The 13919-nt window shown below is 39.4% G+C and overlaps 1 protein-coding gene across 4 annotated transcripts in view; it reads left to right on the top strand.

Moving 5' to 3' along the window:
* ILRUN (inflammation and lipid regulator with UBA-like and NBR1-like domains) overlaps positions 1-13919 on the top strand; it is a 100216-nt gene that overhangs the window by 35137 nt on the left and 51160 nt on the right. For 3 of the 4 annotated variants that reach the window (XM_039241760.1, XM_039241763.1, XM_039241762.1), the window contains exons 2-3: positions 6468-6622; positions 13050-13247. In XM_039241760.1, the coding sequence (XP_039097691.1) occupies positions 6468-6622; positions 13050-13247 (353 nt within the window). The remainder of the gene's footprint in view (positions 1-6467; positions 6623-13049; positions 13248-13919) is intronic. The other variant, XM_039241764.1, reaches the window with a different exon arrangement.

Genomic DNA, 13919 nt, shown 5'->3' on the forward strand with positions numbered 1-13919 from the left:
TTTCCCTCTTTCTGATTGATCATCCTTAGCATATCAACCTCATCCTCATTAAGTCTCCTGAGTTCCCAGTAGGTCTCTTCATGTTCCCAAGATGAATTCTATTTCCTGAATTTTCTTGATATATTCCAGTGGCAGGAAAAAGGGTTCCTTCTCTCTTTTTTTTTTCATTTGCCATTTTAGTATTAACTTTTCAAACCTACAGAAAATGTTAAGGAATTGTAGTGCTTACCCTTGTACTTACCACCTAGATTCAACAGTGGTAAACACTTTTTTCATAATTTCAAAATTCAAATTATGTTTTTCTCTATTTAAATGTCTTTTGAGTCATGTGAAAGTTATAGGCATCACAACCCTTCATCCTTAAATATTTCATCATGCTTCTCCTAAAAATAGGCATTCTTATAAATAACCACATGCTAAGTTACAAAAACAATTTACAGAAATTTTTACTAATAAAAAATATCCAGTCTGTGTTTAAATTTCCTTATGTCTCCATATGTGTCTTTTATAACCCCTTTTTGTGTTTTTAACAAATTAGAATGCAATTAAGGACCTTAAGGACCGTGTATCCCTTTTGGTCTTATATTTCTTTAAATCTAGAACAGTGGCACTACCTTACCTTTTCATTGCAGAATGCTTGATTTTTACTTCCTATTTGGAAAAGGTATAACTGCTGATGGTAGTTACAAAGATCAACTTTAGGGGTGCCTGGGTGGCTCAGTTGGTTGGGTGTCCGACTTTGGCCCAGGCCATGATCTTGCTGTTTGTGAGTTCGAGCCCTGCATTGTACTCTGTGGTGATGACTCAGAGCCTGGAGCCTGCTTTCAATTCTCTCTCTGTCTCCCCCTCTCTCTGTGCCTTCCCTGCTTGTGTTCTGTCTGTCTCTCAAGAATAAACATTTAAAGAAAAAAAAAAAGATATAGAAAATAGCCAGGAAAAGAGAAGAAACAATCTTGGACTTGCTAGGGCTCTAAGAAGGGGGTAAATTTGGTGTGAACTTGCTCCTCTTAATGAAATGTTCACAAGTTCTTTTTTTTCTTCTCACTGTCTTCACATATTAAATAGTATCATCCACAAGTTAACTTTTAGGTTTGAAAATACTGAGTTTTGTTTAGCCCAATTCCTATTCCCTACCTGCAGTCATCTTTTTGGTTTGATGAATTTTTAGTTTTTTGGGTTTTTTTTTAATATTTTTATTTATTTTTAGGAGAGAGAGACAGTGTGAGCAGGGGAGGGTCAGAGAGAGAGGGAGATACAGACTCTGAAATAGGCTCCAGGCTCTGAGCTGGCAGTCTGCACAGAGCCCGACGCGGGGCTCGAACCCACGAACCGCAAGATCATGACCTAAGCGAAAGTTGGACGCTTAACCGACTAAGCCACCCAGGCGCCCCTGAATTTTTAGTTTAACAGTAGTCACAAGTACTTATTTTTTGACTCTTCTTTCTGATCTCCATGTTTGATTCCCACTGAGTTGATGTTGGAAAGCCCTAGTACGACCCTTACATATTTTACTAATCCCTTTTCTAGTCAGATTTTTCAGTCATTCAGAGATAATTGCAGTCACACTGGTAGGCTTGTGGCCTTAGGAGCAGTATCATTGGCATTCCACAGGTGAGAGAAACTTCTTGTAGTTTGGAATAAGTATTGCTCACAGTCCAAAGATGCTATTGTTTGTGGTTAGCTGGATTAGTTCATTATTCTGATTTCCTATTTAAGTAGTGCCCAAAATTTGGGTAGTTTTCTTTTTCTCATAAATAATTTGGATCTTTTTGAGTTTTTTGTTCAGAAGTTGAAAGAGAAGATATCTTATTTTCCTGAGAATCTGAGTTAATACTTAGACTTTTGATATTCCCTCTGAATTCTGATTTCCTGATTTTCCTAACTCTTTCCTACCTCCATATTTTTGGGTGATGTTCCTGACTGTATATTCAGCACATAGATGACTTTTCTTCATAAGATCAGTAATCTGACCTATGTATGTATACATAGTACAACAATAAATGTTCTGTGTTTGTGAAGTTTTGCAAGATTAGATACTTGACCATTTTCAATAGTTCAGTTTAAGGGAAGGGTTACAGCTAGTTTGTTTATAGAATTTGTGATGGTATTTATTATGTTCTTAAGAAAATCAGGTGTTCAGGGCCCCTGACTCAGACAGTTGGCATCTGACATCGGCTCACGGCATGATCTCATGGTTCATGAGTTTGAGCTCCACATCAGGTTCCATGCTGACAGTGTGGAGCCTGCTTGGGATTCTCTCTCTTCCCTGCCCCTTCCACTTACTTGCTTCTTCTAAATAAATAAAATAAAATAAATTAAATTAAATTAAATTAAATTAAAAAATAGATATATAAAAGAAAATCAAGTGTTCAGAGTGTTACTAGATAATTGGAAGGTTCTGGATAAGTTAAAAGGTTTTTTTTTTTTAATGTTTTTTATTTATTTCTGAGAGAGACAGCATGAACAGGAGAGGGTCAGAGACAGAGGGAGACACAGAATCCGAAACAGGCTCCAGGCTCTGAGCTAGCTATCAGCACAGAGCCTGACGCGGAGCTCGAACCCACGAACCATGAGATCATGACCTGAGCTGAAGTTGGACACTTGACCAACTGAGCCACCCAGGCGCCCCCAACATTTTATGCCTTTGAATAAATTCTCCTGATAATTGACGCTCTAGTCTGGGGTAAGTTATTTATCTGTCAGTGCATTTGTGGCCTCCTCTATAAAAGCAATACTGCTTCTGAGTTACAAAACTGCATTTCATCAGGGAACACATATCAACATCATCAAATTCTTCTACATGAAATCAGGTTAACCTGATTATGAGTATAGTTGAAACTGTGTTGTGCACCAAGCCCATTTTTCATTCAAGTAGGAAAAGCTGCCTTGGGCTGATAGCCTCAGTATGAGAGGCAGTTGGTGTTACCCTTTTTGAATGTCCCTGGTTTGCTGCATGCAGTCTGCTGGCCTGTAGGCTTTGTTAAGGTAGGGGCCTCACCTGTCTTGCAATCTCTTCTGTCCCTGGTCTCAGGTTGAGTGCTTAGCACATGGATAAATGCTCATTATTAAGTATTGGTTGAATGCCAACCTTAAGGCATTTATACACATTATCTCATGCATTCTGCACAGCCAACTTTGTAATATAAGATATAAGCCAGCCTTCTAATAAAAAAAACTCAGCTTTGTAGATGAGTAAAGTGACATAGATACATAGCCCCTTGTTCAAAGCCCCACAGCCAAGCATAGGAGCAGCCTCTAAACAAAGCCGTTTAAAATTTTACCATTTTAACCATTTTTCAGTGTACAGGTTTGTGGCATTAAGTATATTCACAGCCATCACCAACTTCTTGACCTGTGCCCTTTTCCCATTGGCACACTGCCTGCCTTTGCTCTTCTGGGTGCTTTTGGTTTAATGTGAAATCAGGTTAAAATTTTTTTTGAGCACAAACAGTGAAGGAACCTGGAAGCTTAAACTTTCAGACTACGCTGCATACAGAGTCTGTTTTCTCCCTTTTCTCATTTCCTCAGCCAGCTCTATTTCACGTACAATTTCTTGTTGGGTAATAATAGCTGAGTACGTTGATTTGAACAGGAATATGTGCTATCATATCTACTTGTTCTCCCACTGAATTGGAGCTGTTTGGTCTATTTCTGCTGTTGCTTGGTCCAGTCAGGCAGTGATCTAAGTGGTCCAAGTGGTGAGAAACTGTGTACCCACATTTTGAGCTGTGTAACGTATGGGTTAGAGCACCACTGGGCTAAAGTTCACTCTTGGCCTTGTACTTGGGAAGTTAATTTGCTTTGTCATCTCTACTCCTGCTTCCTGCCAGGAGTCCAGTTTAGTACTTTCAGTTTCACTTTGGGATTTAAAAGTGTTTCTTAATCTTTCTCTGGCTGAATTACATATATGAAACAGGTGCAAAGAAATGGTTTTGTTGGCTTAGCTGTGGGATGTGTTAGTCTTTGTGAAACAAGATTTGAGTAGGGGGACAGATCTACCGAAGTAGGTAGTTGAACTTGTTCATGTTTCTACTGCAGTGGTCTTGAAGTCCTGTCTGATATCAGGCAGAGCCAAGCGGTGAAACATGACAGATGCTGGGGCTGAGAATTGGCAATTGTCCTGAGCGCACAAATAGTTTCTTCCCTCCCAAGCATATTTTACAGCCAAGTGAACAGAAAACAATTCAGCAGGCTACTTGCTGGAGTTCCTGTGGCAGAAAAATCATCTTTATAAAAAGGTAGACACATCGCTTTTAGAAAAAGTTTTCAGAAGAACAAAATGCAACTAGGCTTATTTTTCTTGTCCTCATTTTATCCCTGATTCCTAAATGTAAGACTGATTCCAGATACACTCCTAAGGCCTGTTTGTGGGTGGTAGAGGCTGGGCGTCCTCAAGTTTGACCAGTCACATATTACTCATTTTGGATCACAGTCAGCGAAGGAAGTTGCCTGGAAGACTAAAGTCCAGACCTTCCTATTGAATAGTCGAACAAACAGACAGTTTGGCCCCTGGCCCAGCTCTGCTCTATGTAAATTTTATCTGTTACACACAGAACAGGCAGGCAGTTGGTGGTGGTGTAATTCCAGTCATTACTGAGTAATATGACAGGCCGCCAATGCACGAGGCTTGACCTGAGGCAGCTGCTCTAAATATAGCCTCCCTTTCTGGCAGCTGCAAACACCTGGAGGAGCAGGCAGGCCCCCAGCAGAAAAGTACTTGCTGTTAATAGTATGTCTGTTGAACAGTTGTATACTGTCAGAGCTTATTTCATGCTATGTTTATGCATAATTAAAAACAACCCACTGGATCCATTGGTTTATGGCTGGGTTATGTGTAGAAAAATGCAGTTTGTGTTGTTGTCTACTGTGCGGACTGGAGATGATGTCACTAATTTAAGTAAGACCTTAAGAGGAGCAGTTAATGTAATTACTAACAGTTTCTTTGATCTCTCTAATGAATACAACTTGCTCAAACCCCTTAGTGGCCTTTGGTTTCTGGCATAGATGAACATGCTGTCAATCATGTGTTTCTGTTCAATTAGGGACTCTGGTTTGTATGCTTGGTAGTTCCTTCTGACATAAGGGGTGTATGAGTAATTAAAAAGAACACCGACATTTACAAAATAGTGTTTCCAAAACAGAAACTACAAAGGCTTATAAAAACATGTAAGAGATACTTAACCTTTCTAGTAATAAGATAAAACAATTTTTTAAATAAGAGACATCAATATTTTAATTAAAAAAAAATTTTTTTAATGTTCATTTTGAGAGAGAGAGCAAGAGAGCTAGTGGGTGAGGGGCAGAACAAAAGGTAGAAAGAATCCCCAGCAGGCTCCACACATAGTGCAGAGCCTGATGCTAGCTGGATCCCATGACCATGAGGTCATGACCTGAGCTGATATCAAGAGTCAGACACTTAACTGACTGAGCCACCCAGGCACCCCAAGAGAAAACCATTTTAAGGCCTTATTGACATTTTGCTTTTTACCTGTCAGATTGACAGATCTAAAATTTTGGAGGAACACTGTTAATGAGCAAATGAGGAAATATCCACTCTCGTACATTCTTGGTGGGAGCATTCATTAAGTGTACAACTTTATTGAGGGAAGTTTAGATGCCTATTAAAACCACAAATCCATACCCTTTGACCTAGCAGTATCACTTAATAGGAATTTATCCTACAGATGCATTTGTGTATATATAAAAAATGATATGTGCTTTAGCTTATTTATGGAAGAATTAAAGATTGGAAACAAACTCAGAAGTGGACTCTTACATAAGTAATAATGTATTTGTACAATGGATACAGCTCTAAAAAACACAACATTCTGTACTGATATAGGAATGTCTTCATGGGAATAAAGAGAATAAAGCAAAGGGCAATGCATAATATACCACTAATTGTGTAAAAGGGGAAGAAGAAGGAATATACATTATATGATTGTATGTGCATAAGGAAGTTCTGGAATGGTATTTAAGAAAGTGATATGAACAATTATGGCTGTGTGCATGTAGGAAAGAAGAGATAAGATGGCTATTTTTCACTGTACAAAACTTCCTGAACTGTCTGCATGTATTGCCTTTTCAAAATATTAAGTACTTAAACTGCTTTTTAAAATCGAGCTTTTTTGAATTCCAGTCACAGTCATAGAGGAGCTATCTTTCTCTTACCCATACTTGCTATCCTTGTGGGTAAGAGGGAGATTTCTTCATATTGTTGCTGATGACGCTAATGTTTGTTACTTTTTACGTGGGCACCTTGGGAGAAAAGCGATGCACAGATTTGTTGGTCCTGGGGTTTTTCCTGTTGTCCTTCAGTCAGAATCAGTAGATTTGAAGATTTATATACTAGGAGCCTTCGGTTCTATAATAAGTCCTGAGAAATAAGTTTTTTCCGTTTGTTTGACAATCAGGATAATATACTCTGGACAGGACTAAAGTCTTTTGTCTTTTCTTTTTGTTTGTAGGAACCTACAAGCAGCAATTGGCGCCTATTATGACTTTGAGAGCCCAAACATCAGTGTACCCTCTATGTCGTTTGTTGAAGATGTCACCATAGGAGAAGGGGAGTCAATACCTCCAGATACTCAGTTTATAAAAACATGGCGGATCCAGAATTCTGGTAAATGGATAATAGGCAATTCTTCATTGCCCAGTTTCCTTTTCTTCAGTAGTTAAAAGAACTAGGGAAATGTTTTAGCTTAAGCTATGTGCTTTTGTAATTCTGAGCTTTTTCGTATACATGATGTAGGACTTTTTGTGCTGGTGTGATGACCAAACATCAATGAAATGTCCCCTGCTTTAGATCAGGAAAAATAATTTAGATCTTTCATCCTTTTTTTTTTTCTTTCTTTCAGTTTAAGTCTTGATGGCTTCTAAACAATTCAATATTCATTTGACACCAGGAGCTAGGCCTGTGTGTGGTGGTGTACCTGTACAGTTCTACTCCATCATTTTAATTCTGCTCTAATTAATCTTCCAGTTCTTTCCAGCAGACTAGAAGAGGTACATCCTTGAATAGAACAAGGCAGTGAGAAAGAGCTGTGAGCATCTGCTCTTTTGAAAGCTCATTTCTTTATAACCATAAGGATGATTCTTTATGAAATTTCATCGAGGTATCTCTCTGTAACATTAATACCACCTTGAAAAATAGGGTAAGAAGTGTGGGGATTTGCTCAGAATGGAAAAGATGGAAAGATTGAGAAGTTTTTTTGAAGCATTGTTTTGATGTACTGCTGACTTCTAAGGAAAATTAAAAATAAGTTAACAATAGTTCTTTGAAAATAGTATCTGAATGTCTGGTAATGGTTAATTATTACCTTTTACTTGTTATTATAATGACTTTTTAAATTTGAGTGGGTCTGTAGTATTGCTGGTTTCATCCAGTAACAATGCTGCTGACTGGATGAGGATGCTTTAACTTCCCTGTTACTGAGGACTGAACAGGGAAATACTGAAAGATGGAAAACTAGGCAAAAGGCATATTTAGCTAAAAATCTTTTTTGGGTGTGGGGGAACTCTATCTAGCAAGGTGTGATGTGAGCTGATTCAAAACTCTTGGGACTCAAACCTATAAAAGTGATCTTTTATTGACTGTTTACTTTTCAGTTCTTTAGACTTTATTTTTTTTTACCATGGGGAAAAACTGGCTACACTAGCCTTTTTATATAATAACTGATGTACCAAATTGTTATTCATAGTTTCTCTGGCTTATCTAGAAGTAATTCTCCCTTGGATGGAGGTTCAGTAGGTGACTGAGGAAATGCATTCGGTCTGGATTGACCGGTGGTATAGATTACTGGGGACATTCCTGGCTTTATACAGTTTTCATTAGCTGCTTTTCCCTTTTGGTTATAATGGTGTAGGGCATTGTTAGTTTGAGAGGCACATGGTAATGTGGGAAAATAGCCATGTTTTCTACTTTTTTGAAATTCTTATTTTTTTTCAAAGGTGGTTTAATTTTGCCTAATTTCTTTCCCTTTGGGGAGTGTCTCATTTCTTTCTCACTCTTCTTAATGTTGTTGACCTTTAAAAATATTATAACAGCCTCTTTAGTTCAGCTTCTGTTCATTATATTTCTGCTCTCAATTACTAAAACCTGCTGTGTTGCTGGTCAAAACACCTTTTGAAACTTATACATGAGGGGCGCCTGGGTGGCTCAGTCGGTTAAGCATCCCGACTTTGGCTCAGGTCAGGATCACACGGTTCGTGGGTTTGAGCCCTGCGTCAGGCTCTGGGCTGACGGCTAGCTCAGAGCCTGGAGCCTGCTTCTGATTCTGTATCTCCTTCTCTCTCTGATCCTCTCCTGCTCATGCTGCCTCTCTCTCTCTCTCAGAAATAAATAAAACATTAAAAAAAAAAAAAGAAAGTTATACATGAATAAGTTTTATTTTGTTATAAATTTANTTTATGAGAGGAAATTAGAACAACTACATTTAAAAACATAGCGTAAAGCTGTAGTAAGTTTTGTGTTGTCAAGGGAAAGGATATTCAATGAGAGACTGAAATCCAGAGCAACATGTGGGATGCACCTAGGTGGCTCAGTCAGTTTAGCATCCAACTCTAGATTTCGACTCAGGTCATGATCTCACAGTCATGGGATTGAGCGCTGTGTGGGGCTCAGTGCAGAGCCTGCTGCTTGGGATTCTCTCTCTCTCTCTCTCTCTCTCAGAAATAAATAAAACATTAAAAAAAAAAAAAGAAAGTTATACATGAATAAGTTTTATTTTGTTATAAATTTAATCTAAGACATCACTTATTTGTGGTGAAAACACTGAAAATAAAATGGTCAGGCTTTCTGTGAGTTCTTTATAGTGTTTTTAAATATTGAAAGTTCTTAGAGTACTGTTGAAATATTTAAAATACTGTTGGGTTGCAGAAACCATTTTATATTTCAGGAAGCCTCTGGATACATGTGCTCACTCACTAGACAGTTCCTTGAGTTACTGGGAGATGGGAGAGATTGATCTAAAATAGCTAGAATGTCAAATCAGAGCCCCAAAGAGCCTGCCTTTTATCTTGACTTGGAGAGAATCCATATTGGTGGGCCTCGCTGCGTTTTCTGCTTGCTTTTGTGTAGTAACTCCAGTTTGAAGTAGCCTCCAGCTCTGCAGTCTTTCTTCCTGTTAAAGGACATTTCTGTGCCTGAACACCTCTCTAAAAGTTGGGCAGCACTTGGCTGGAGATTTTACCCTTCAGGTTACTTTGAACACATAGATTTTTGTGTCCTTCTGAAAATTGTTCATCCAGTTGTAAAATAGTTTTGTATCTGTACACTAAATGCTTTCCATTTGATTAAGGAGAAATTGGCCTCCCCTAACTAAGTAGTAGGTGTGTTATTGAAGAGAAAGAGGACAAACATGCACGTATACTGGTTCTTCAGCAGCATCCTAATCAGGTCTGAGTTCTTTCTGGAAATAGAGTAACACAGAGAAAGGGCAGGCCTTCTCCTCTGGCTCTTTTACTCTCATTCATAACCTTCTCTAAGAGATTAGTGCTCACTGAAATAGTTTCATAAACAACTTTGATGGCATCTTTCTGCTGTTATGTTTTAGGCATGCCAGGCATTCAGATACACAACAGATGAGATTGATTGGAACTGCATATAGCTGTCCTACCAGTTTCCCCAAAGAAGATGGATGTCACACATTGTTTAAAATTCAGCTTTTAATACTGTTTAAATCCTTAGATTCAGATCATAGAAAAACATAAGTGAGACATTTAATGACAGATACAAGATCCCAGGATCCAAACTTTTGGTACTATTTAAGAATTAGAAGCTTGGGAAGTTTGACCAGGAAACCTTACAATTAAAATGGAAAGTGAAAATTGGAAACTGCCCCTCCAAGGTGAAAATAGACAGTTTTCCTTACCAACACTTAGAGCTTCCCAGTAGTTACAGCCATGCTCTCTTGTCTAACCGCAGTGACTGCTAAGCTGAGCGCGTTATGGTAACTCTGGTGTTTCTTGGACTTCGGTGAAGTAGTTGTTGTGCTTGTCATGTGAGAAAGTGGCTTCAGCGTCAACTTTATTTTTTGTGAGCATAAAACAAGAGTTGTCCTTGAGAAAGAACAACTATTTTCTCCATTTTTCTTTTGGCTCCTTAAAATATTTGATTTCTACCTTTCTCTTCAGTATGATTATAGAGAAGGTAATTCTGCTTCATCTATTCAGCAAATTTTATTTATATTCCTATAACTTTATATCAGGTACAGGGAGGAAATGGTGACAAGATCAGTGAAAGTCCCTATTTGCATGTAGCTTAATTTGAAATGGAATCTCCAGACTTCTAGGGGTTAAAAAATATAGGGGATCTTCACTGAGGTTTTTTTACTTCCTCATCACTCTTTGGATATTCTTTACAGTCTCCAAACTATTTCTATAATCACTTAGACCTAGTAAGCCCAGGCTTTCTGGAACTGATGCACTTTTATTAATTTTGCCATGTTCTCTATCATCTCAAAATTGCCATATGTCAGGATTTTTTTGTTTTGTGTTGACTTTTTATTTTTTTTGAATAAAATTATATTCCCTAATAACTGGAGAATCCCAGCCTTGATCCTATGCATGCTTATGATACTTGGGAAGTCAGAAAACACAACTTAGTCTTTACTTTCTTTTAGATGTATCTATCCCCCATGAAGCCATTTTGTAACTAAGACTTAGTTTGAAACCCTGTTGTATTTATTATATTTTTCAAGTCCAGATTTTAGGTATGCTGGTGGTTGATACAGCTCACCAGTATTTCCCTTTCTTCTGTATTAAGAACTGATATCTTTGATCTTTTTAGAGTTTACCTATCCTACCAGGCTGAAAAACTGTATGTTGTGGTTGTGAACTCCATTGGTAACTCTCAGAAGGGAAATGATTGGTTCTTCACATATAGCAGGTTAACATTTCAGAGTTGATGGTGGATAATTCATCCAGTTTTTTCTTCTACATGCCCTCCAGGTAACACATTTCTAGAGTATCTGGGATACTACAAAAGATGAGGACTGTAATTGTATAGTTTGTTGATCATTTACTGTTAACCAGAGAACTCAGTCCCCCTGGAGTATGGCTGCACTGCCCATTTTGCGTAGCTGACAGGTCTGAGTGGCCCTGTTAGCTGTGGTTGTGTGCTCAGGACAGCCAAGTATGTCCCACACCCAGAGAGCCTTGTTTTCCTTATTTTCTTAGAAGTTCAAAAACAGATACATTCTTGGGTTTTCATACAAATAGATGTATTGTTTCAGGTATGTGTCTATGGGTGTGTGTTTGAAAGAATAATTGCGAATTTAGCCCTAAAACAGCAGTGTAATTTTCCTCTTGATCTTGGTCTTTAGAGAGACTGACATTTTCCAAGGTGCTTCATGCCATCTGCTACTATTCTCGACCTAAGACAAATACGCTTTTGCCAAGGCCCTAGGCCCCAGAAATGAAGAACAGAATTTGCACGTATTGCCAGGTTGTCATCTACAACCTTTCTACCAGCAGCAGCTGCCCTTTGTGGTGGTAACTTGGAAGGGCACTTTGCCGGCAGGTGGGTTTTTAGGAGGGTGCGACAAAACACAGCGCCATTGCTTCATCTGCTACAGAGTGTGCTGTTCATGACGGGGCTGAGGTCTCAGCCGTGCAGCTGTAGTTGCTTTTTTCTCTGGTTCCCTTTTCAGTCGTGAGTCATCAGGTATATCAATACCGGCCTGGCACTTTGGGAGTTTGGTACTGAGGCATGCTAGAGTACTCTTAGAAGACAAATCTCAAGCCTGCTTTGTCCTGAGAGTCTGGCATATCTATCTTTTCACAGTGGTGTATTTTTATAATGAATGTGTATATCGCCCCAGAGGATAATATAGAGGTTTGTTTGTTTGTTTCTTTCTTTCTTTCTCTCTCTCTCTCTCTCTCAATGTTTTGTTTTTGAGAGAGAGATAGAGACAGCATGAGCAGGGGAGGGTCAGAGAGAGAGGGAGATACAGAATCCGAAGCAGGCTCCAGGCTCTGAGCTAGCTGTCAGCACAGAGCCCTACGCGGGGCTCAAACCCACGAACCGTGAGATCATGCCCTGAGCCAAAGTCGGACGCCCAACCAACTGAGCCACCCAGGTGCCCCTAGAGGTTTCTGTCTACAGCGAAAAGGAGTATATTGGAGAAACTTCACAGGAAAGATAATCTCTAGTCACTGTGTGGCCCTATGATTTGTTGGAACAAAGTATATGGATTTCTCATTTTGAATTAGTTTACATGAAAATAGGTACCCAGGGAAGAGGTGCCCAAATAAGATCTTTGTCACTTCCAAAGGAGGAAAGATATTCCAGCCAGTGCTTTTCTCTACATTGCTATTCTACAAGTACGTCTGGCTGCTGTCATCACCCCTGAGACCATAGTCCATTGTGTTACCAGGGGAGCTCGCCCGTTCCTTCTTTCCTCGCTACTATTTGAATCTGAAAATGAAACTTTCACTTGATGGCTCTGTCTTGTATTTGCAGAGTCTCGTGAGTCTCTTCATAGTTAAGGACTCCAGAAGAGAAGTCATACATCAGGGTTTTCGAAAAGTTTTCAAATGAAAATAATACAGGAACTATTCCTCATGTGTTTCATCCTCTTGCCTTGATAGAAAAAGTGGGGACAATCAGATGTATTTTTACTTTGAATGTCAGCTTAAAAAGTTCAGGTGAAAATGGGCATGAGTTACCTCTTAGTAAAGAAAGCAGGCCTCCGAAGATGTGGGCCTGTGCTTCGGTTCCATGGCTCTCCATGGACATCATTCCTTGGTTCTATGGATTCATTGTGACGTATCGCCTTCCCTGGGGTCCCCTGAAACCCTTCTTCTTGAGGAACTGACTTGCTTTGGTCATATGTCCCTTATCTTAGGGATAGTTTGTTGGTCAGAGGTTGTTAACTCTGATAATCCTTCTGATCAGTCTTGTGACATTATCTAGCTCAAGGATATGTGGCTAGGTTCACGTATGTGTGAAAGACCGAGAAAGAGGCCTCTTCTACAGTTTTGTAATGAACTGCACCCAGCATAGGACCACTAATTGCCTAACATTTTTTTCTTTTGCTTGAACTCAGGGGCAGAGGCCTGGCCTCCAGGGGTTTGTCTTAAATATGTCGGGGGAGACCAATTTGGACATGTGAACATGGTGATGGTGAGATCGCTAGAGCCCCAAGAGATTGCAGATGTCAGCGTCCAGATGTGCAGCCCCAGCAGAGCAGGAATGTATCAGGGACAGTGGCGGATGTGCACTGCTACAGGACTCTACTATGGAGGTGAGTATGTCCTTGTGCAGCCCAGGGTGAAGGAATTAAGGTAATATCTTACAGCATTCCCAGTGTTGCTCACAGAGCCTGTCAAATTACGTAACAAGGCATGGCCTCTTTTAAACAGTCACCCCATGCAGGTAAATGACTTGAATTTAATGACTAATTGATTCAGTCTAATGCTCTCCCTTTTACACTAGGAAGTTAGTTAAAATTTAGTGAAGTGCATGAGATATATATATCTTGCATTCTAAACAGTGATTTAGTAGTGCTGCTCTTATATAATCTAGTAGATGCTATAAGAATACTGAAGGCAGTCCTTGCTCTCAGAGTCTCATTAGCTCGAAGTCATGTAAAAAAAGAGAATGCACTAAATGTGCGTTCTTCTCCCAACCTGAGGCCCTGTCAGCACCTTTCACTCCTTCTCTTTATTGCCATACTTTTTGAGCAGAGTGAGCTACACTGTCTCTTCATCCCTTTTTCATCTGTTCTTCAGCCTCGTCTGTTCTTACCCACTCCAGTGAAATGAAAATCACAGACTACCCAGTTTGCAAATCCGATAGGCACGTAGTCTTCGCACTAATTGACCGTCTTTCGTTTGGCACCTACTCCAAATGGTTTTTGAAATGTGTATCTTCCTAGACTCACATGATACCGGTCTTGTTTCTCCTCCTCTGGATG

Source organism: Hyaena hyaena, unplaced genomic scaffold, assembly GCF_003009895.1.
Source record: "Hyaena hyaena isolate Hyena2069 unplaced genomic scaffold, ASM300989v1 scaffold_202, whole genome shotgun sequence".
Taxonomy (NCBI): domain Eukaryota; kingdom Metazoa; phylum Chordata; class Mammalia; order Carnivora; family Hyaenidae; genus Hyaena; species Hyaena hyaena.